The sequence below is a fragment of the Periplaneta americana genome, chromosome 10 (assembly GCF_040183065.1).
Source record: "Periplaneta americana isolate PAMFEO1 chromosome 10, P.americana_PAMFEO1_priV1, whole genome shotgun sequence".
In the NCBI taxonomy this organism is placed as follows: domain Eukaryota; kingdom Metazoa; phylum Arthropoda; class Insecta; order Blattodea; family Blattidae; genus Periplaneta; species Periplaneta americana.
The window spans coordinates 91,116,504-91,138,633 of NC_091126.1; the positions used below are offsets into that span (position 1 = coordinate 91,116,504).

General features: G+C 38.3%; 1 protein-coding gene across 13 annotated transcripts in view; it reads right to left on the reverse strand.

The window, feature by feature from the left end:
• Positions 1 to 22,130, reverse strand: part of Cadps (calcium-dependent secretion activator 1) — a 942,652-nt gene that overhangs the window by 310,802 nt on the left and 609,720 nt on the right. For all 13 annotated transcript variants that reach the window (XM_069837911.1, XM_069837913.1, XM_069837916.1 and 10 more), the window contains exon 3: positions 19,013 to 19,148. In XM_069837911.1, the coding sequence (XP_069694012.1) occupies positions 19,013 to 19,148 (136 nt within the window). The remainder of the gene's footprint in view (positions 1 to 19,012; positions 19,149 to 22,130) is intronic.

Here is a 22,130-nt window from a genome sequence, read left to right on the forward strand (position 1 = left end):
TTCCAAAAAACTTTTCATAAAATTTCATGAAGATACAATAAATCTTTGTACCAAATATCGTATGCTTACCTTTAGTAATACGTCTGTAATGTAATTACAAACAGCCACAAAATTTGTACGCCTGAGAAATCGACGCAAACTTGCTCTCTCCAAACATAAAAGCTCACTGAAGCAACTACAATAGTCACACAAAGCTTAGCTGTATGTTTCTGGAAACCGGACATCTTATGCAATCCCTTGGCGGAAATTTGGATCTCGTAACACCATTGGTTAGTTCACAAAAGAGCAAAGAATAAGTATCACGAAATAACCACTGCCACAAAATTACCAATGTTTTCCCTATACCTCTCTTATCACGTCTTGCAATCCATGGTTTAACCCCTGACCACATATTTGTATTGTGATCAGGAGTTTAACCCAAAGGCGTTTCTTTCTCAGTAACATGCATATTGTAATAGCCTAATTGCAGCTAAACAGGCATAATACTGTTCTTTATTCATGATGTTATAAACTTAACGCGTAAATAATAGTGTAAACAAATCATAAACTTAACGCGTAAATATTAGTATCAACTAATCCACGGAAAGCGTGTTTTAAAAGATTTTATGTAGTGTAATATACCCCAAATCCTATCTTTCATCAAAGACCTTTGATGAAATATTTTATCATAATATTCTTTGTCAAAGAACTTTGATAGTGTAATAGCAGCCTCACAGAGACTGTATTTCTTTGCGATGCACCATTATTTGGACTAATCTTGAAAAACAGAAATAAAAAACGAAAACGTTTGAAACAGTAGCTGATCGCTGATCGAACCGCACACACAAGCACAAACCCGCGCCAACTCAATTCATAAGTAACTGATAGAAGCGGAAGCTTGGGCTTATGCTTTGATACAAACAAGTTCACCGCACTAAACCGCTCCACAAGCAGTCCGCCGCGACCCGTGCGGTGGTGCAGGGTGACGTCACGGGATAGTTCCGTGCGTCACTGCTTAGCCCAGTGACGTCAGCGGTGTATCAGCCCGTGGACTTGGGCCGATCTGCACGACTCTGACGGAAACAACTGGCATGTGTTGTTCTATTTATTTTTATTGTTCTCTTGAAAAATAGCAATTTTGACAAGGGTTGTTTTTGTAATAATGTCTTCAATTGTTCTGAAGAGAAGAAGGCAGAGGAGAAATAGATCTACGTGGGAAAAACCTGGATATCTCGCCGCAACACGCATGGAGCTTACACGTGCCTTGTCAGTGAGTTAAGGATGGAAGATCCAATTCACTTAAAAAATTTTCTGAGGATGTCATCATCAGAAATAGAAAAATTAATAACTTTGATCGGACCTGCAATTGGCAAAACAGACATAACTATGAGGATTGCCATTAATATAAAGGAAAGGCTGTTGGTCACATTACGCTTCCTAGCAACAGGTTTGTATCCTAAACACATTATTGTATTGTTCTTAACAGAATAAATTATGAATAATAATAATAATAATAATAATAATAATAATAATAATAATAATAATAGACTAATAATAATAAATAAACACGGGAAAAGTGTAGACTACAGTGCTCATGTAAAATGTATTAAGTTTCTTTCATTATGTCCGAAAGGTATGGTGTATGAATTGAACAACTGGAAGGTAGTGGCTGAGTTTATAATATATAATATCTTTTCATATGAGGTATAACAACCATTTATTTTAATATAATTGAGACGTAGAAGTTTTGAATTTGCATGTATTGACCATAAAATATTGTACGAAGCATTTAATATGCAAGGGTGAGTCCTTTAAATGCGCCAAATGTCAATGTCAGTAAGTGTTCTGCTGCGAATATCTAAAACAGAACAGCGATCTGAGCGGCGGAATTGGCGTCTGTATGTTTACACGGCGAAAGTTTAGAGAAGAGAGCTAGAGATTATAGCTGAGTATAGCTCGTGCGGAACCTGGTGAAGCCTGGAGGAAGAGAGCAGTAAAGTGGTGTGGAATCGGCTACCGGCCGATGCATGGATAAATATTATATATTTATCCATGGGCCAAGTTTAGTGACGAAATGCAAGCGAGACTGAAGAAGCGTTACCCCCTCCACTCCTAACCGCCCATAGAACTGGTTTCGTCATCAAGGTCAAGCTTCACCAGGTTACGTTCGAACTATATCACCGGTTTTGAGAGTAGGTATCTCTTTGACTCTAATTAGATTTTAGAGAGTCTAAATAGAGCGGCCTTGAAAACTGCACTCGCCGTGTTAACACCCTTGACAGAGAACTCGCATATGCTCTCAACTCTCATTATAGCTACTCTAAATTATTCAACTGAGTTGAACTTTTTCATAAACTCTTCCGAGAGAAGCAGTGTAAATGGCGGCCAAGAAATAATGGAGTGTCGAAGAGACGAAGACTGATTGAAGCATATGAATTGGGAAGTTGTTTGTGGAATGCGTTTAACAATAATTACAAGAGTAAGGGCCTGAGAAATCGGGAATTGTTAAAAATAGCTGAGACTGTTGAGGCGTCTGAATTTGGCTTTCAGTTTTGTTAATTTATTGTAATTTGGTCGTAATTTTTAGTAAGATCCATTGTTTTACTTGTTAATTTCTTTTGGGTTTTATTCTTGCTTATTTATTTGCTGGAGGAGCTACAGCTTAAGTTCCATAACCTCCAGTAAGTACGAACTATTATCATTATTATTATTATTATTATTATTATTATTATTATTATTATTATTATTATTATTATTATTATTGTTGTCCAATTACCACAATTCACTTGATGTGGAATATTTTCTATATTCCTTTAATACTGTTGATAATGCATCTTATTTAATGATAATAACGCTCACCTAGTATATTACAAACAAATCACATAACTGGTACAGTGGGATCAGTATCGGTATTTTTTAACAAAAATATAGTTATAATTTAACGAAACGAAATAGGCACAACTATTACACTGCATTAGTAGAACCATTATAAAATAGTACATTATGCAACGAGCGCAAGAGAGTTTCATAATTTTCATAGGAGCTTCTTAATTACCATTATAGGCGAGTTTCATACGACTTTTTATGCTCGACCATATTTCTAACTTGATATTATTAATTTTCTTTGTATCTGACCTTGGCCAATGTCCCGTATGTTGTGAGATATGCGCAGACGCGAAAGTATTGATTTTTTCCGAGGAACAGATGTTCACATTGACCTTGCTAGGCCATAAGAACCTACAGAGATAACATTAAAATTAAATTAGACAATGAAAAACGAGATGACAAATTGAGTTTATTTGAATATTATTTACAATTAACGCTAATTGTTATAGTAACAGAACATAACCTTCTGCGACAGTATTGGATTTGCAGCCTCCGTGACTTTTCGCTAATTCTCTTTCGATTGCATATCCGAGAATATTCGATAGTTGCGGTTTTATAACGGTAGAAAGCTGACCTGTCATTGGCTGAACAGTTGTAAACTGAGTCGTCATTGGCTGAAAGACCTGACCTTTAATGAGTAGGTGTACTTTAATGACATACATTAAAGGTCTGCTACCAGGTGTATAATTACTACATTTCGGCATGGTTGAGCATAAACAATATAATGAAAGAAGATGAACAATATTATATGAAAAATTATAATTTTTCTTACTTTAAACAATCGGAGCCGTATTCATAGACATTTTTAGCGCGGGCTTCCGGTGGATGATCAGCGTTTTTCGTATTCATAAACCAGTGTTATGATTTGAATTCTGTACTAGTAACCAGTGGATAGCCGGGGCTAGCTTAGTACGCTCGTAGCGCGTGCTGCGAAATGTCTATGAATAGTACTCTAAGTCTCTTTTGAGGAGCTTAAACGTAATCAGTCATTTTCACCGCAAATTCTGTACACTTTTTTTGAACATTGGAGATAAATTGGACTTTGGTTCTGGTAGCAAGGATATTTTTTTTCCTCTTTAATTTTGGGGGGCACAACGCACATCTTCTTCTTCTTCTTCTTCTTCTTCTCAAGAACACTTCTTCAGCTGTTTCCGTTGCCTCTCTTTCATCAGGAAGCCTGAAAATTGTCTTTATATAGGATCCTACAAAAGAACTTTCCGGTTTCGAACACATGTAATTTACGTACTATGAATCTGAGGTACATGAAAATAGTACCAATGGAAAGAGAAACTCCAAAGGTTTAGTTCCGTAACTTAAAGATGTTCAATGTGTCTCTCCCCCCCCCCCCTGGTAACACGGCACACATCAAGCCTATAGTCAAGTTCCACGTAGATACGCGGATTTTGCGACCCCCAGATACTGAGGTTATGTCTGTTCACCTTACCAGAAAGTTGAAAAGTGACGTCGTCAGAAAACACCACGGAACGAATAAATTCATCATTGTTTTCAATTAAAGTTTGCATACTTATGCAGAAATTTCTTCGTAGCACTATGTTCTCTGGTTTTAGGGCTTGCAGCAACTGTAGTCGGTACGGATGAAATCGCAACCGTTTGCGAAGAATCGTGCCTTCAAATCTGTGTACCATTTATGGATTTTAGGATCCACTGGGTGAATCTGCACCAAAATTTGTTTGATAATTCCGTTGCACATTAATAACACCCCGGTTCAGATGAAAATTAAGCTTTTCTGTCCTCTATTGCAGCCATTTCCCCTCAAAAATGAACAAATTTGTTTATATGATGCGCTATTATGAGGCAGTGTTGCCACAACTAAACTTCTTGAATTTCTCTTCCTATTGGTGTATTTTCATGCACCCTCTGATTCATAGAACGTAAATTACATGTGTGCCGACTTGAGCTATAATTTGCACATTTTTGATCGAAACTATCAGCTCCGCCCTTCGTGCGATTATAGTAGCCTATTCTATACGAATAAATAAATAATGACTCAACCAACAATATTAGTAACGCAAGTGCTATGCGCGGTCAGGTTACACACTGCTCAGAAGTTAGATGAGTGCATGTGTCATAAAAACGCACTGACTAGCATATACTTCTCTAAATGCTCTCTCTCAACACTTTCTCTCACTCTAAACTGTCTGCACCATGTAAACGGTCCGGAGAGTAACATTAGAGTTTAGAGTTATATAAATCTCATGAGAGCTCGCTAATGAGTTTAGAGAAGTTATATTCTGCCACCGGGTAAACACTCTGTTAGAGAGCTCTCCTGATTCTTCAGAACTTCGCTCTGAACTGTCGCCGTGTAAACGTAGCATGATTATTACTTTAGATCTGTATTTCAAGAGTTATGCGCCACCTTTTATAATCTCGTACGTAAGAGTTAATGAAAAAGATCAACTTAGCTGAATAATTTAGAGTAGCTCTAATGAGAGTTGACCGAGTTCTCTGTCCCGGGTGTTTACACGGCGAGAGCAGTTTTCAAGGCCGCTCTATTTAGACTCTCTATTTAGATATTAGAGTCTACGAGATACCTGCTCTCAAAACCGTTTACACGGTGATACTCAGCTATAATCTCTAGCTCTTCTCTAAACTGTCACCGTGTAAACGTAGCATAAACTTTGATGGCTGTGTTAGTAGGCCTACAGACTCCAAAACAACGCCACTGTCAAAAACGTTTTGCCGTGAGAGTACTGATTAAGAAATGAACGCTGGCAATATCATATTTTGAGAACTTTACTAATCTGATCTAAATTGTCACCTCACAACACTATTACCTCGACATAGGCTGATTTAAAATAATTATTATTGTTGGCTGAGGAAAACATTATAACAATTATGTTATATGATTCGTAATTTCTCTTCTCCGTTATCTGTGAACTCCTCACTTTATTTATCATAACCCATTCACAGACACAGCCAAATCAGCACTCGTACTGAAACTGTGTTACTGAAACAAAAGCTGCTGCAGGTATTGTATAGCCCTGTCGCGTTCCCCTCCAAGGCGATTCACACCCTCCAGGTAGGGGAATAGAGAGTGCACATCGCAGAGAGACAGTTGCACAATGTGCGCGACTGCACAATGTGCGGGGTTTTGACATGCCTGGCGTAGTGTGTTGTAAGCGGAATTCATACAATAAGGGAGCTCCCAATTTTATTTTCATATCGTACACATACATGTTGGCAGATGTGCCCACCTTTCTGCTACTGTTGCACCTTCTGTAGTCTATCATTGCTTATAACTCAAAACATAACCACGGATACACCCGGTATAAACCAGGACGGGATTTCAACGTGTCTCGCAATATCGACGATCCCGATTAGTAACAGTCCTTGGTCCTGACGTTATACAGAAAGGTTGTAATTTATTTGACTGTCTCTAGACGTTACCTACATCCTACAGATATATTAAACCTCCTCATATCATATTTCGTATTAAATGAAATCAAATTAAGTGAATAAATGGAGGGTGAAATAGAGTGTGCTGGTGGAATTAAATTTGTGAAAACTGCCACATTTATTAAAGAAAGTCGTTCTGGCGTACCATTACTATTTAGACGAATGAAATAACTGAAAAATGCAGAATAATATATTACTTTAAAATCTAAAATTTACAAACAGAAAGAGAAATAAAAAAACTGACAGGATTTGGTTAAAAAAAAAAAAAAAAAAAAAAAAAATTTCAAAACCGTCACATTTATTAAAGAAAGTTGCTCTGGCGTACCATTGCAATTATTGAGACGAATGGAACCACTGAAAATTGCAGAATATTCTAATACTTTAAAGTCACTTGCCCTAACATATTTTTGCTTTCTCTGTGCCTATAACTAAGTAAGAAACTGGTTATATTTAGCACTGTCACACTTAAATACTATAAGAAGCCAGTGTAATTCATTTGAAGAAAAATTAGATTTTACAAAAGAGACATTTTCTGTAATATCTGAAAAGATCTAGCTTTCATCAGTTCCAGTCATTTTCATTCTGACTTTCGATGAAATGTGCATTAAAAAGAAAAGATTGATTGGAATGGAAAGCCAGTTTGTCGCTTATATTGACCGGCCATACGGAGTTGAAAATTGGGATTGTATGGAAGCTGGATAGGCTTTTGTTGTAATGGATGTAGGAAATAATGTGGACTGGAAGATCGACTTTTCTTTTGGTGAATCAGTTAATTTCAGACGAGAAAACTGACATTGTAAAACAATTTAATAAATAAAGTTGGTATTACAATTGTTGGACCGACATATGATGGGTTGCAAAATAATCTAGCTATGGTCTCTCTTCTTGGAGCTAAGTTTGATGTAAATAAGAAACCTTTTCCCTCCCTTTCAGAAACATAAAAAAATGTGTATTTTTACAGTCCCTGACCATATTATTAGACGCATGTTAATTTTTCACAAATATTTTACTTCTAAGCACCAGATTAATAATATGATATATATACTTCATTTGTCATTGTTGAAATGAGTTTAGTAATGTTATGGTAATATTATTACAGCCAAGAAACACGTTTTATAAGATGTAATTCCTGTGATAATAATTAAAATGTCTTTGAACAAACATTAAATGCCTCTGTGTTAGTAAACAGAGCGGATTTGCTTTCAGTGTGTGCTATTCAGGTTTAATTACACCGGTATCGCTTTATTTGAGAACTGATACTTCTAATTACACCTTTTGGTATATTCAAACAGTTGTTTAGAGTGTAAAATATTAATTGTGTAAAAAAAAGTGAGAAGTCAAACAAGTGATATGACAACTCGAAAGATTGCAGAGGTAAAAGTATTTCTTGGTACCGAATTTTATTGTAATTGAAGCGTCGGCTGGAACAACGTTATAAGTTACATTTGGTAAAATTTACAGGAGCTGCAAAAATGTGTACACGTACAATGTTGTTCTTATAGGGTTAGGAAACTTTTGAGTGGACAAATTTCACGTACTGCATTGATGGACAGTTGCAAGCCAAAGAGTATAGCAAGGTAACATGACATACAACATTATTACACTGAAACACGCCGAATGAAAATTTTGTAACTTACAACGTTGTTCCAGCAGACGCTTCAATTATTGAGGAATTTCTCAAAGATTGCTCGCCTGAATCATCTATGAGACGCATCTAGAAAAAAATTGGGATCCGGCGTATTCGTAACCCGTGCTTTCGCCAACGGTTTTTTTCGTCACGGCCATTCTGTCACGGACTTTTTCGTTATATGGGCATGTTTTGTCACAGATTCATTTCGCCATACGTACCTTTGCGCCACAGTGAATATGTTTCGTCACAATATTGAATGTACTACACAATATTACTTTCACTATTATTTATTGAATACGTACTCATCAATTTTTATACACATTTTTACCCGAAGTTAGTGCATACATTCAAAATAAGCAATTTAACTAAAGTGTCCACCGACACCATGCCAAATTGCTCAAAGGTAACCTAGGACATTCTCATCGGCTTTATATTCCTGATATCATTCTACAATTCGTGACAATCTTGTATTGAGATCTGTATATATTTTTTCCTTTTTACGTGGTGGCGACTGACCACCTTCCCATTTTTCAATGTCATTGCGAATTTTTGCAGTTTCAGCCTGCAGCGAATCGAGAACATGGTAAAATTATGGATGGAACTTTCCGATTAGTGTGTTAAGGCGTCGGTGCCACGCCTCACAAGTATAGTGGACCTTGGAAGATTTTCTAGCGTTCGAACTTAACAATTTTAGGTGGATGGAGGAAATATAGGCACCTGCCTTCCTCTGCCACGCCTTCGTCCTCTTACATAGTTGTGTTCGACATAGTCGAACAGATTAACAAAGTTGTCTGGTATAGTATCTCTTAATAGTTCGAAAGCGGAGACGACGGCTTCCTCAGGAACAAATGCTATTGCAATTAGCGAATGGAACGTGGATCGTAAATTTACATTTTATTCCCGGTTGTACTCTTCAACGAGTCTAACAGACTGAAGTCTTCTCCAGAAACATTGCCCGAGACGAAATAAACAACCGGCCAGCTTCGCTTGTGGAAACGTATTTGAAATTAAATACGTTACGGTTGCCTCGTAATCAGTCGATATAAAGTGCGGCTGTTTTTGTAATCTGTTATTTACCTCCTCTTTAACCGTATAAAAAGTAAGTTCATAAGATTAGAGTGCAATTTATACAGAAATCCTCCATGAATTCATTTCTCCGTCCTAAGTTCAGTTTTCTCAAAACGTACTTTATGTTGACGTAACTGGAAAAATTTTGATTATCACCTAAAAATTTATTCCATAACTTTGGTAACGTATAACAATATGTCGTAATTAATTACTAATTGCTGCAATTATAATTCTGGTAGAGAAATTTAAAATTAAGTGTGTCAGAAACTAATGTGTGACATCGTAGGCCTGTGACAAAAGTAGGCTATAATGCGTGACAAAAGACAATGTGACGAAATTGTAAAGTGTGATGAAACGTACCTATGTCAAAAAGTGTGACAAAACACCTAAACCCCAAAAAACTGACACAGGTCAGAAATTAGCCTCTCCAAGGAACAAACTGAGGCCGACAACCAATATTTACACCAATGTCAGAACGTTGATTCAAGAAGATATGCGGGAAAACCGCTTTGCTATGAAATTGAAGGTCGAAAGCAATACCATTCCTCTATCTCAAAGAAGTGTAAAACGCAAACGTTGAGAACCAGACTTAAAGGGCCGTAGGTCCACTCGGAATTCCAGATTATCCCCTGAATGGTTTCAAAAAGTCTCATGTGGCTAAAAGTTCTTGAATTTCTGGAAATCGGTGAAATTTAATTACAGCACATTTTTTTGGCCACTCAAAACTGAATTACATAATTAATCTCCATTTTATTTCAGATTTGTTTTAGTGACGAGTCCATATTTGAAATCTTAGTCAACAAATCTCAGTTTATGCGAAGGTACCATGGTGAAAAATATCAGCAAGATTCTGTAATACGTTTTATTATCTTTAATCCCGTCTTCGTCATGATTTAGTCTGTTACGAGTGGCAAGTACACGGGCCTCTGAATATAGTTAAAGGGACAATGCAGCAGGATAACTGTAAGGAGGTGTTGAACAGGTTTATTTTATGTAATGTGGAGTTCCTTGTCGTACTGTCCGATTAATAAAATCATTTTTGTAGCAAGAATTTATCCACTTTTGCCTTGGCCAGGAAATTAGTCAGATATCAACGTGATTGGAAATGTTTGGTAGCTCATGAAGATGGAAGTGGCTAAGGAAATGTTAAGAACAAAATTTCGGATCATTGACAGGATTAATGACATCGTCTATCATCACCCATTGATACAAAAGACAGTACAAGCGTGCATGAATAGTTACGAAAATGTGAATCAATGTTCTACTAGTTGCGAAAGGTGGTTTCACTAGATATTGAAAGGAGCGTGTAATACAGTTTGATTGCTTACATATCGTATTACAGTACATAAATGTTTACAGTTCGTGATTTTGTTTACCAAAACTGTGTATTGGTAGTCACCAAAGATCGAAGAGACTGTTTTCTTTTATTCATGCGAAAATAATAAAGCCTACCTTGTTTTAGCCTTCAATCGGTGAATTTCTATTAAAAATCAAGGAGCGTCCAATATTATGATCAGGGACTATATGCCATGTTAAAATTAATTAGGAATATGTTTTCACACTTATGGACACTGGTTAATGTAGACGGAATTAACCCTGAGGCTGAGGTTGACAGCTAGCAGGCGGGTCGGCAGATAGTAGATAGTCGAGGCCCAGTGCTGGCTTGTCTGGCGCCGGGCTGTTCATGAATACTTGAATAATGGCTTAGACCGGCAACCCCCAAACCATGTACCATGCTGAAGGATGAATAGCGGATGGGTAAAGGCCGTCTCTGATGTTGCCTCAGGGGACCTCTGAGATTATTTATCATTGCACCTACATAGGAAGTTCTGTGGGTATAAACACAATTTCCCCCATACTCGTAAAACATCGATATCTGACATTAATAAACCTTTGGGTGTCGCCGAAGAAGAGCCTACACGATGCTTCTTGTCGTTTATCTACATGAGGGCACAGAAATGGGACTAATCTCTCCTGTATCCGGCAAGACCGCTCATTCAGTGTAAGATTCCATGGATTTGAAAGCATTGCACAAGTGCCTACCATCTCCCAACTGAACCCTATCATGAGGTACAGTAAAACCCTATCGAATCTAAAAGACAAGAATAAGGAAAAGAGAATTCTACTTTCTGCAACCGAAAATGGTGGACACTTCAGAGGACGGCTATGCAGAAGGAGGAGGCAACCTCTACCTCAGCAACTGCTGGTTCTCCGCCTCAACTTTCAACATCTGAAAACCTGAAAAACAGGACACTGTAGATTAGGCTGCTATACTCCGTGTCTGAAATCTGTAGAGTATATGGGACGAAACAAGTCATTTGCAACAGTGGTCAGTCCAATGACAGCTCTGGAGGGAAGACATTGCTTGAAGGGAGCGAGCCACTGCAGAGAAGAGATCGTTTCTATCTCAACTCAACTGCAGCTAAGATGCCACAATACCTATCACTTTCTGGCACGCGCATCTTACTCCTCAGCGGCCGCGAGCAGATGCTGCCCGCAACATACTTCCAGACTGCTACGCTCCGCCCATTCGAGTCCCTTCGTATCCACCCAAATGCGCTGACTAACTCCACAGATTCCAGACACGTAGTTTATTAGAAAGACAAGTGCCAAAGGGAGGGGGGCGAATTACTGGTACTTCACCTGAGACATATGTCAATAAACGGCCACGAGGTTTTCTATACACAATACATGGCCTGTCTTACTCCTCTCTAACAAGCCATCTATGGAGGCAGGCAGGACAAGGGGTTTACTCAGGAGAAACTCCTGGAATTCTCGGATGCTGTGTAAGATGAAGTGATCGAGATACGTTATGAAGCCTACCAGGCTATGTTTGAGACTACCAAGCTGTGGAGGGGATGTCTTCTTATCACGTGTGTGGACAAAGTGTCCATGGAATGGCTTTGAGGGTGTAAAAGCCACATTTAATCTTGGACAGGTGTTAACCGGGTAGCTGTGGAGGCCTCAAAGTTTCCTAAGGTACAAAAGTTTATGTTCTGGACCGTGGAGTAACACATTCTCAAACTCAGAATGCAATCGAAATCTTCGACAAACTTAATCGATTCTGAAGGCTTGCAAATGGCGTGTTTATGGAAGCGTGGAGGCAAAAGATTCCGATCTGAAGTTTGAGTTGATTTTAATCAACATCCTGCTAGGAGAAGATTGAATACGGAACCAATTATTAGGAAAAGGGTCATAGTAACACTTCGGGGCCCTAGGAAAAATCCTGCGTGATGGATGCATTCCCCACTAACACACTAGTCTGAAACGTCGCAATAAGTTTTGTTACATCCGCTGTAATATCTGTGAAGTCATTCTAACGATGCCACAGACAGCTGGGATTCTTGTAAGGAGGTTCATTTCATTCTCTCCAGGTATCTCGTAGATAAGAGTTTTTACAGCCCACAGCTGTGGAGTAACGGTTAGCATGACTGACTGTGAACAAGCGGGTACGGGTTCAAATCCTATTTAGGACAAGTTACCTGGTTGAGGTTTTTCGAGGTTTTCCCTCAACCCATTAAGAGCAAATGTTGGGTAACTTCAGGCGTTGGACCCTGGATTCATTTCGATGGCATTATCACCTTCATTTCATTCAGAAGCTAGATAACCACAGCAGTTGATAAAATGTCGTAAAATAACCAATTAAATAATTGTTTTGCATGATTCCACAAGAAAAAATCAAGTGGGGTGAGATAAGACGAATGAGCTGGTCAAAAAATAGGACATCTTCTTCCTCTCCACTTTTCAGGAAATATCGTATTAAGGATACACTGATGTGAAATTTTGTCATTTTTTATCAAAAATATTGATTTTTGTTTTTATTTAAAAAAATTCTTCATGGTGTAGAGATGTCCTCTGCCAATTTTCATGACCATACGATCGGTATATCAGCTGTTTAGGGCCCCATTTCGAAAAGGTTGCGCGCTCGGACTGGTAATGTAAATTCCCCGTCCACGCCCTCAACTCTGAATTCTGCGACGATTGTGAAAATTACGCTGTATTTAATATATTATTTATTACACTACTGTTTGTGAAAAGACAACACCCAGAAAGAATGGCCCGAACGACTCCAATCTCGCGAGATGTGTAGAAAAGTGTACCATCAATAATTGATTACATTTCCATAGAAATGGCGTACACATAGGCCCAACAGTGACATCTCTAGTTTCACCAGCAAGGTCAATGTTATGACTTGCTCAGTCAGTGCAGAGCTTCCAAAGGAAGTGGAAACATGAATCTAGTGTAGGTATGCCTCGTCGACGAGGAAGGCCGCAATATCAGCACGTGAATGAGTTCGGGGGGAATGATTGTTCTCCAGTAAGCAGGTTTGTCATACCGTGATATTTCGGCTCGTACAGGGTATGCTGCTACGACAGTGATGCGTGTGTGGAACCAGTGGATAGAACAGGGTCGTACATAGAGACGAGCGGGTACTGGACCACGTAATGTGACCACAGCACGGGATGACTGCCATCTTATTCTCTTGGCCGTGACGGACCGTACAGCTTCATCCACAGTGTTGAATCGACGTTGGAGTACTGCATCGTGTGTTGATCTATCTGCCGTCGTTCGTCGCCGTCTTTTGAGGGCTGGACTAGTGGCTCGCATGCCGTTGCGTCGGCTTCCATTGTCCAGAAACCACCAACGTCTCAAACTATAATGGGCACGTGTCACTGGCGTGCTGAGTAGCAAAATGTAGTGTTTTCGGACAAGTCATGCTAGTCCTACTTGTCCTACAATGATGGTTGCATACATGTTAGACCCTACCGTGGTGAACACAATCTGAGAGCCTGCATTGTTGAGCAGCATAGCGGAGAAACTCTAGTGTGATAGTTTGGGGTGTCATTGGATACAATATGCGATCTCGCCTTCTACGTATTCAGGGCAATCTGAACAGCAATCGCTACATTAGGGAGGTTTTAGAGCCCGAAGTACTGCCCCTCCTTCAGGCAACTCCATATGCCATATTTCAGCAGGACAATGACCAGCAACATGTGGCGAGGATTGTGCAAGCCTTCTTTGAAGAACGATAGGTCTCTTCTTCCCTGGCCTGCACGTTCGCCAGACATGTCGCTCATTGAACATGTCTGGGAAATGGTTGGCAATTTGTTCGTCATGGTTCTCCAGCACCGACCCTTGACTCTTTGTGGTTTCACACACAAACTGCGTGAAGGGAGATTCCCCAGGAATATATCCAGTCTCTCTTTGATTCCATTCCACGACGCTTAGAAGCTCTGATTGCAGCGCATGGAAGCTTCACACCATACTGAAATCTCACGGTCACAGATCAGGTACAATTCTGTAATTCTAATCATTTGTATATTGTTATGTAGCTAATCTGAGGTATCAATTTCATTTCAGTCACATGTATCTTTCTTGGTGTTGCAATTTCCACAAACATTTGTGTACATTAGATTTCTAATTCAGACAGTGTAGTTTCTCGACTTGTCGAAATATTTCTTCATAGGATCCAACAGATGTCACTTCAAAAATGCTTTCCTTTGAAAAATATTCAGTTACCAAGGAGACCACATCTCTTGTCTAAAGAAAAATTCCATTTGTTGCTAGTAGCCATAACAACGTGTTTTCCATGCTTGGTTTTTGTTTTGTTGTACAAGAAATGTTTGCAAGTTTCTAACAGTTTTATTGTTAGTGTTATAATAGTGTCTACAGTCTATAGCGATTTGTTTTCATAAGTTTACATGTTTTTTTTTTCAGTCGTCATCTTTATTTACTAGTGCAGTTAGGTGTGCACTGCATGGTAGTGTATATAAGAGTAAGTTCTGCGTATAATAAGCAAGGCCTATATATCTCAAAATGCCTAGAAAATAAAAAAGATTCAGTTCTTATTCATTATTATCATAACAAACTTTGAAGTCGATTTTCACCATTTTTAGTTTTTCTACATTTTGCATTGCTAAAATGTTACTCTTCCTACAAATTTTGTACTACATGCATGATTTTTTTGTAGCGGTTTCTGAATGTGTTCTTAACAAAACTTACTATCAGGATTATACCTAACATTCATATTTTATTTAATATTAATTTTTCTTTACGCTCGAGTTGATTTTTTTTCCGTTTTTACACTTTAGTGCATAAAATATATATATAAATATATATATATATATATATATATATATATATATATATATTTATTTATTTATTTATTTATTTTTAGTAGTATAAAAGGAAAAATTGTATAGTAAGTTTTATTTCCGACGGTCTGACAAGTATGTAGACAAAATTTCCGGCCAAAATATTTGAATTTGTGGGAGGAGTACCAATTTTTGAAAAGCTAAATTTACACAATTTAAAAAAACAAAATTATTAATAATTCATATATTTCTGCATCAAATGAGATGAAACTTTGTACACAGACTATATGTATACAGTACGACAACTGTACAAAATTTCAGAGATCTACATAGAACAGTTTAGAAATTTCAAATTTCACACCAGTGTACCCTTAAGTTATTCACGAGCACCATTTGCAAAGTACCTGGGGTCACGTGATGTTGAACTTACATGCGATAACAAAACCAAATGCAACATGTTCCAATACTTCGGAGAATATATATATCTCAAAAACACTGCACACACCTGCATTTAAGCAGGGAAGAACAACATATGGACCAATTAGATACGTAAACATTCACTCTGCCCGCTCACGTATTCACAGTAAATCTTACTTGATGGCTCCTCACAACTGTAGCGCAGGGAATCGCTTCAGTCCATATGTAACTCCTACTATTAAATATTCTATCTCTAGTGAAACTGACTTCATCCGTGAGAAGCGTATCAGAGGAAAGTGAAGGTCGATCATACAGCGCTGCAATAAGCACTGACTGAACACTATGCCAGTTGAGAAGTCAGCAGAAATCAAGACAGGAACTTTCTGTAGATGGTACGGATGCAGCTGCTGTTCCCGTAGTACTTCACAAACAGTAGTGTTCAGGAGACACATTTCACGTTCTAGTGCTCAAGTGTTTGCTGAAGTCTCCTCGGGCACGCGATGAAGCACTGCTTTTTCGTTAGTCCGTATAGTTGTTCTTCCTCGTCGGTAGTGGAATTGTGGCGAAATTGCCCTGTTTCACGTAACGCTGGAAAAGACTTGAAAACATGGTATAAACTAGATGTTTCCTAAGTGGACATCTAGCCTCATACAATTTTTCTACTTCTCTTTGTTTTCATTTGCTTCATCGTAAACACACATCACGTTCCTGCAAGTTCCGCAGTTGCATACTACATTTCACTCAGATCGATCAACTGCACTCTCCAACATGTAAGAAGAGAATGCATTCTAAACACTCGTATGTTAGGATTAACCACACAGAATTACAAATCACACATATGCACAGTGCATTAATTGAGTTTACTTTCCCAACGCCTTCTAACGTACCGATATGGAATTAAAATTTGGAGCGAGTCTTAATAGGCGTCCACCTGTATGTAGGCAACAATTCCACACAATGTCCACAAATAGCATATATACATGGGCTCTTGTTTACTGCAAATTCTTAGTGTGTTGTATGCGAAATTCATATAATAAGGGAGTTCCAAATTTTATTTTCATATCCTACACCTACATCTTGGCAGATGTGCCCACCTTTCTGCTACTGTTGCACCTTCTGCAACCTACGAACGACAGATTTGGGTTGTACATTTTAACTGAGGCGCTTCGGGTCTGGGGTTTCCTATATCAAATTGATGCCTCTGACCTTCATCATTCCTTACAGTTCATAACGTAACCATGGATACACCCGGTATAAACCAGGCCGGGATTTCAGAGTTTCTCGCAATATCGACGTTCCTGATTAGTAACAGTACTTGGTCCTGACGTTATACAGAAAGATTGTAATATATTTGACTGTCTCTAGATGTTGCCTACATCCTACAGAGATATTAAACCTCCTCATGTCATATTTTGTATTAAATGAAATCAAATTAAGTGAAAGTAAATCGAGGGTGAAATAGAGTGTGCTGGTGGAATTAAATTTGTGAAGTTGAGAGAAACGGAGGAACCCGTAGGAAAACTTCACCCTCTGACTATATCATCGCAAGCATTATTTCAGTCAATCGAGTCCGCGGGAAGACAAACTCGTGCCCTATTACCGAAGTTATAAAGAGAGACTGGCTCTGCATTGTGCGGAATTTACGGCTATTAGTTCGAATATCATGTGGATCACGGAATTTTGTTGAGTGTTAATTAGAGACTAAGAGTGTGCCAGCTTCACAGGATTTTTTTTTTATTTCACGAACTCTCAACTTATTGTACGTCTGAAAACCCGGAAAGTCGTTTGGGATTGAACGCCAACAACAAATATTGGAGGTACGCGTAGAATAGTTGACGCGTAAGCGTAGCGTCACGCTTACTGCATGGAGCAACTAAATGTCTGTCCACGAAGCGTACAACAAAGGTTTTTATCTGATGACAAGACGTCGAGCGATGAAGATATTGTATACTTATATATTTATGCCGAATTCGGAATCGCTAAAAATTGAGATTCTGGGTCCATCCGTACATAGAGAGAAACATCAAATTGCAGATTGTGCGTAGCAGCTGGAGAATTATCAAAGGATAACGATAAATGTAATTCATTGTGTAGAATGAGGAAAGATAATTGCCAAGAATTAGTGTAAATTGCAGGACTAATATACACAGACTAATGGATGGTTTTGTTTTTCTTTTTTTTTTAACGTTTAATTGTTTGAATTTTCTAAGGCATACGCCAGTAAGTTTGTTTTGTTTATGCCACGAAAGATAATTTTATTGAGAATATAATTAAGGACGTAATATTTTACATGTCACGGAAAATGAAATAAATTCACTTCTGGGCCCTTTCTGTACACTTAAATAATGGTTCAAATTTGAAAGCACATATGTGGAAGCAAACATGGTTACTGTCCGTGTGAGTGGTTATGTCGCATCTCGGTTTCTACCACCCGTCTCTGCTTCCATCTGTAAAGTCTTGTGACTGGACTGTCTTAGCTACTTGTTATTGAGACTTTTACATAATATTATATAACTATTTCAAATAACTTAAAGAAAAGGGCCTCGTTAAGTAAGTAACTGTCAAGTTATTTCCCCCGGTTCGATGATTCTGCGACATAACCACTCTGACGGACAGTAGGCCTACTAGACAGGAGGCAAATGAAAAATTTGGAAATTTTGAATTAAGCAACATGGCGAGCAGAGCAGTTAGATTCCCGATTTGGCCGTAACTCTGTGTGGCGACCTGTTCTGTAGATTCATCAATTTAAGCTCCAAACTTTCAGGAACTTCTATCGAATGCAAACCAAAAGAATTGCAGAAAAATCTTCATTCCATGTTCATTATCATTCTCTCTTCAAACCTGCCGATGAATTCTCTTATAGGTCTTGAAGAAGAGTCTTATGTTCGATAAGCAGATTTTTTCAGCACTCTCCAGGAAAGTTTATAGTGAAGGAAAGTAGGAAAATTGTTTATGTTCCAATTGGCATTATCACATTTTAAATTTATCTACAAATTCTCTAAACCGGTTGATCATAATTATATCATGCAATTCTGTAACTCAGACGCACAACACGCTGAAGATAAGTGATATCAGTCTCGCCTTGTTGATATCCCATTTTTTCCTTTCGCTTTTCTAAAGCCTTCTATCTTGCAGGTCCAGATAATATTTCTTTACCAAAACTTCCACCATGTCTATTTGTAAAATATCTCCTGATATTTAAATATTATGCATAAGAAAGTGTAGTAGAACACAACACAACACACGTAGCTTTACTTTCCTTCTTAACAAAAAAAAAAAAAATACTTTTTCCCACTCATCAATGGAAGAGAAACGATCTGATCGGATTATACTGTTTCACTCATAACGAGCCTCCACTTACTTTAGACGCGAGCGAACTTCCGTCTTGCAAGAACCGCATACAGACAGTACAGCTAGTACGAAGTTCGTCCTACCTGTACTGAGGTTTTGTTGATATTTTGAGCGCATGAGTAGCGCAACCATGCCTATGGACACGAAATGAGGTGACAAGTCGACTCACCTGAAGCTCAGCTTCCGCCTTCTCGCTGACAACAGATGGGCTAGGGCTGGTTGGTCGTGGCAAGGAGTTTATTTTCGACGACCCGGTGCTATGGCTCAAGGTTTCGGCGGATACGGCACTTGCAGGTGAGAGTGTCCTGAAAACAAATATCTGTGTTTACACTGCTACGTCTCTTTTGAAAATAAGCAGAAACTTTGATATTCTCCCACACCATACACTGGAGAAAAACATGTCGAGACTAAGAAGTGATACCTTGTATCTGCAAAATTTGCAGGCGAAACAAAACAGTTTCAAAAATTAATTTTTCTCAAACTGCACAAATTATTTACATACGTTCCTGCTTTGCAAGATCTTCTACTCCAGGACAAACTATTAGCTAACTGCCCAATTTTGTGAATATAATAATAATGTACAGTTACCCTTAAAAAGAATGAGACGATTCTTGGTCGTCGGAAGTTAAACTTCTACAGCGCTGTTCACTCGATATCGACGTAACGATACATACCATGACAAATAGTACAAGAATTGTTACAAGGACCACAACAAGGACAAGGACCAGAATAAGGATCACGAAGAAGACTGCCATTTAAGGCCAGGATTTCACAACATAGCTCGAGTCACAAAATATCATTGCTTCACTGTACCGATGGCAAATGTCTGCTAAGGGATCTACATTCTGGACTGCTGCTGTCACTGTCTTGTCTCGGTAGTTCATATAGTAGCATGTCGGTTCCACTGTATAACCGAAACGTCTCGTGTTCGATCCCGGGTAATTTTTTTTATGGAGGTGTAATTAATTTGTTCAGAGTTCCTCGACTGTCTAATTTGTCGAAAAATATGGAATAATTTATGCCCAGATTCTGGGTCTTACAAGTGGGCTCAACCTCGTCAAAAATAATAAATCTTACTTGGAAGTTAAAAGTATTCTTCCTCAAACAAAAATCATAAGAAACAAAAAGAGACCTGCTAACTTCAAATCTTGTCCACATGTCATCAGCTTCTATTACAGGTCTAAGTCGATACGGCATGGATGTCACGAGATTGTGGAAAAAGTTCTGATCCCCGGCGAGATCTTCCCAGGTGTCAACAACTAGATCCCACAAATTCGTCTCGATTTCGAGGGCGTCGGTGGGCATAGGTGGCTATCCTTCTCTTTTTCAATTCCGCTCATAAATTTTCGATGACATTCAAATCAGGTGATTTCGGAGGCCAATTAATGATTTCGATCTCGGGTCTCCTTTGAAACCATCTTTGAATGCTTGCAGCATAGTGCACGGGATGGTTATTGGTTACCCTGCTGGAACAGCAATGTATCTTTGGAAAAACGTTCTCGGGCGGAGGGAAGGAATATATTTTCCAGAATGTGCTCGTAAGTTCCCGCATTAAACCGGCCATCGATGCGTTCTATAACGCCAGGTCCATCGTAAGACATCCACCCCCAACACGATATGCTAAAGAGCCCCGATATTTCACATCGGTGCACATAGCGCTGGTCATGTCGGAGACCATCCTCACGATAGACACGGACAGGACCTTCGTAATCACTCGAGATGGTTGTTTCGTCGGAGAAAATTACATTTCTCCAATCGAAATCCACTCGATTGGTAGCGAAGGCAAGACGGACGACAGCTTGTGCTTCCCCCAATATTTCCATTTGCGCAGCCCTCCGGCTCCTAATACCGCGGTTCCTCAACCTGCTGATCACAGTCTGTGAAGAGCCGGGAAAGTTAGATGTTGCTCTTATTTCGTTAGCAGTCAGAAAGGGGTCCTGTCGAACTGTCTCGAATAAGAGAGCATCCTCTTCCAATGAAGAAATCCGCGGACGCCCAGGAATAGGGCGATTTTCGACCTCCCCTAAATTTTGGTAACGATGAACCCACCTCGCGGCTGTACTTCCAGGAACACCGACCAAACGGCCAGCAGATCTAGCCCCATATCCAGCCTCAACTAGAGCTATAACTCGCTCTCTCATGTCACGGCGGTTCGCCATTACGATGAGAAATGAGGGATGACGATAATACTTTAGTGTAGACAATGACTATTTAACGTGATATAGAATTATTAAAATAAGAGGCATGTTGCATAGTAAGAGTTAATAAATCAACCCTAAATTAAATATCTAAATAACAGGATATAACAGGAAGTCCAATTGTTGCGAAACTAATCAAATTAAATCTAAGCTGAAATAGCACAGCCATTGATAAATGTTTTGTACACAGAATTAGACTGAATTTCTATTCGACAGAACCTATAATCAATGGCTTGTCTGAACATGATAAACAAATCCTAAGTGTTTCCAATGTCACTGAACAATTTCAAAATATTAATTTAAAAACTAAGAAAGGATCATAAATGCTGTATCTAGTGACTATTTGCATTTATGTCTACAAAATGAATCTTGAAAAAACATATATGATATTGGTACTACTGATATTAAAAGTAAATGCATTGAATTTTTCACTTAATTTCATAATCACTTCAGTGGATGTTCTCCACTCAATGTTGTGAAAAAATTCAAAAGTAAAAACATGTAGATAACGCAGGACTTCAAAATCTCATGTATTAAAAAGAAGAATCTATATGTAATGAGTTGCAATGTAATGATCCTCATGTTCTTAAATACTGCAAGAAGTACAGTGTAATTTATCAAAAATTATGAAAGAGGGAAATAGAATATATTTGAATAGAAAAGTACAAAATTCAGATAATGCAATTAAACCTATTCGAAATATTATTGAATTTAAACTTGTAGATATCCTAAGAAAGAAAATATTTTTTCATTGAAACCAGTGATTATAAAGTAGAGGATCGCAAATCTATTGCAAATTCTTTTAACGTATTATAGTATACAGTACAGAAATATTATTCACAACTGAAACATTCAAGATTTTGCAAAAGATACTGCAATTGTTTACATAACAGATGCATTTAATAATTAGTATTAATATATGTAATTAGTCAATAACTGCAACAGTGCTTTTTCATTCAATCATAACATGAATAAAATTGAATGCACATTCAATTAAACACTATTGCAAACACGTAGATAAAATAGTTAAAATTAACTGAAGGTGTGAGAATAAAATAATCCAAAGCCATACTTTTAACAAAAAATCTT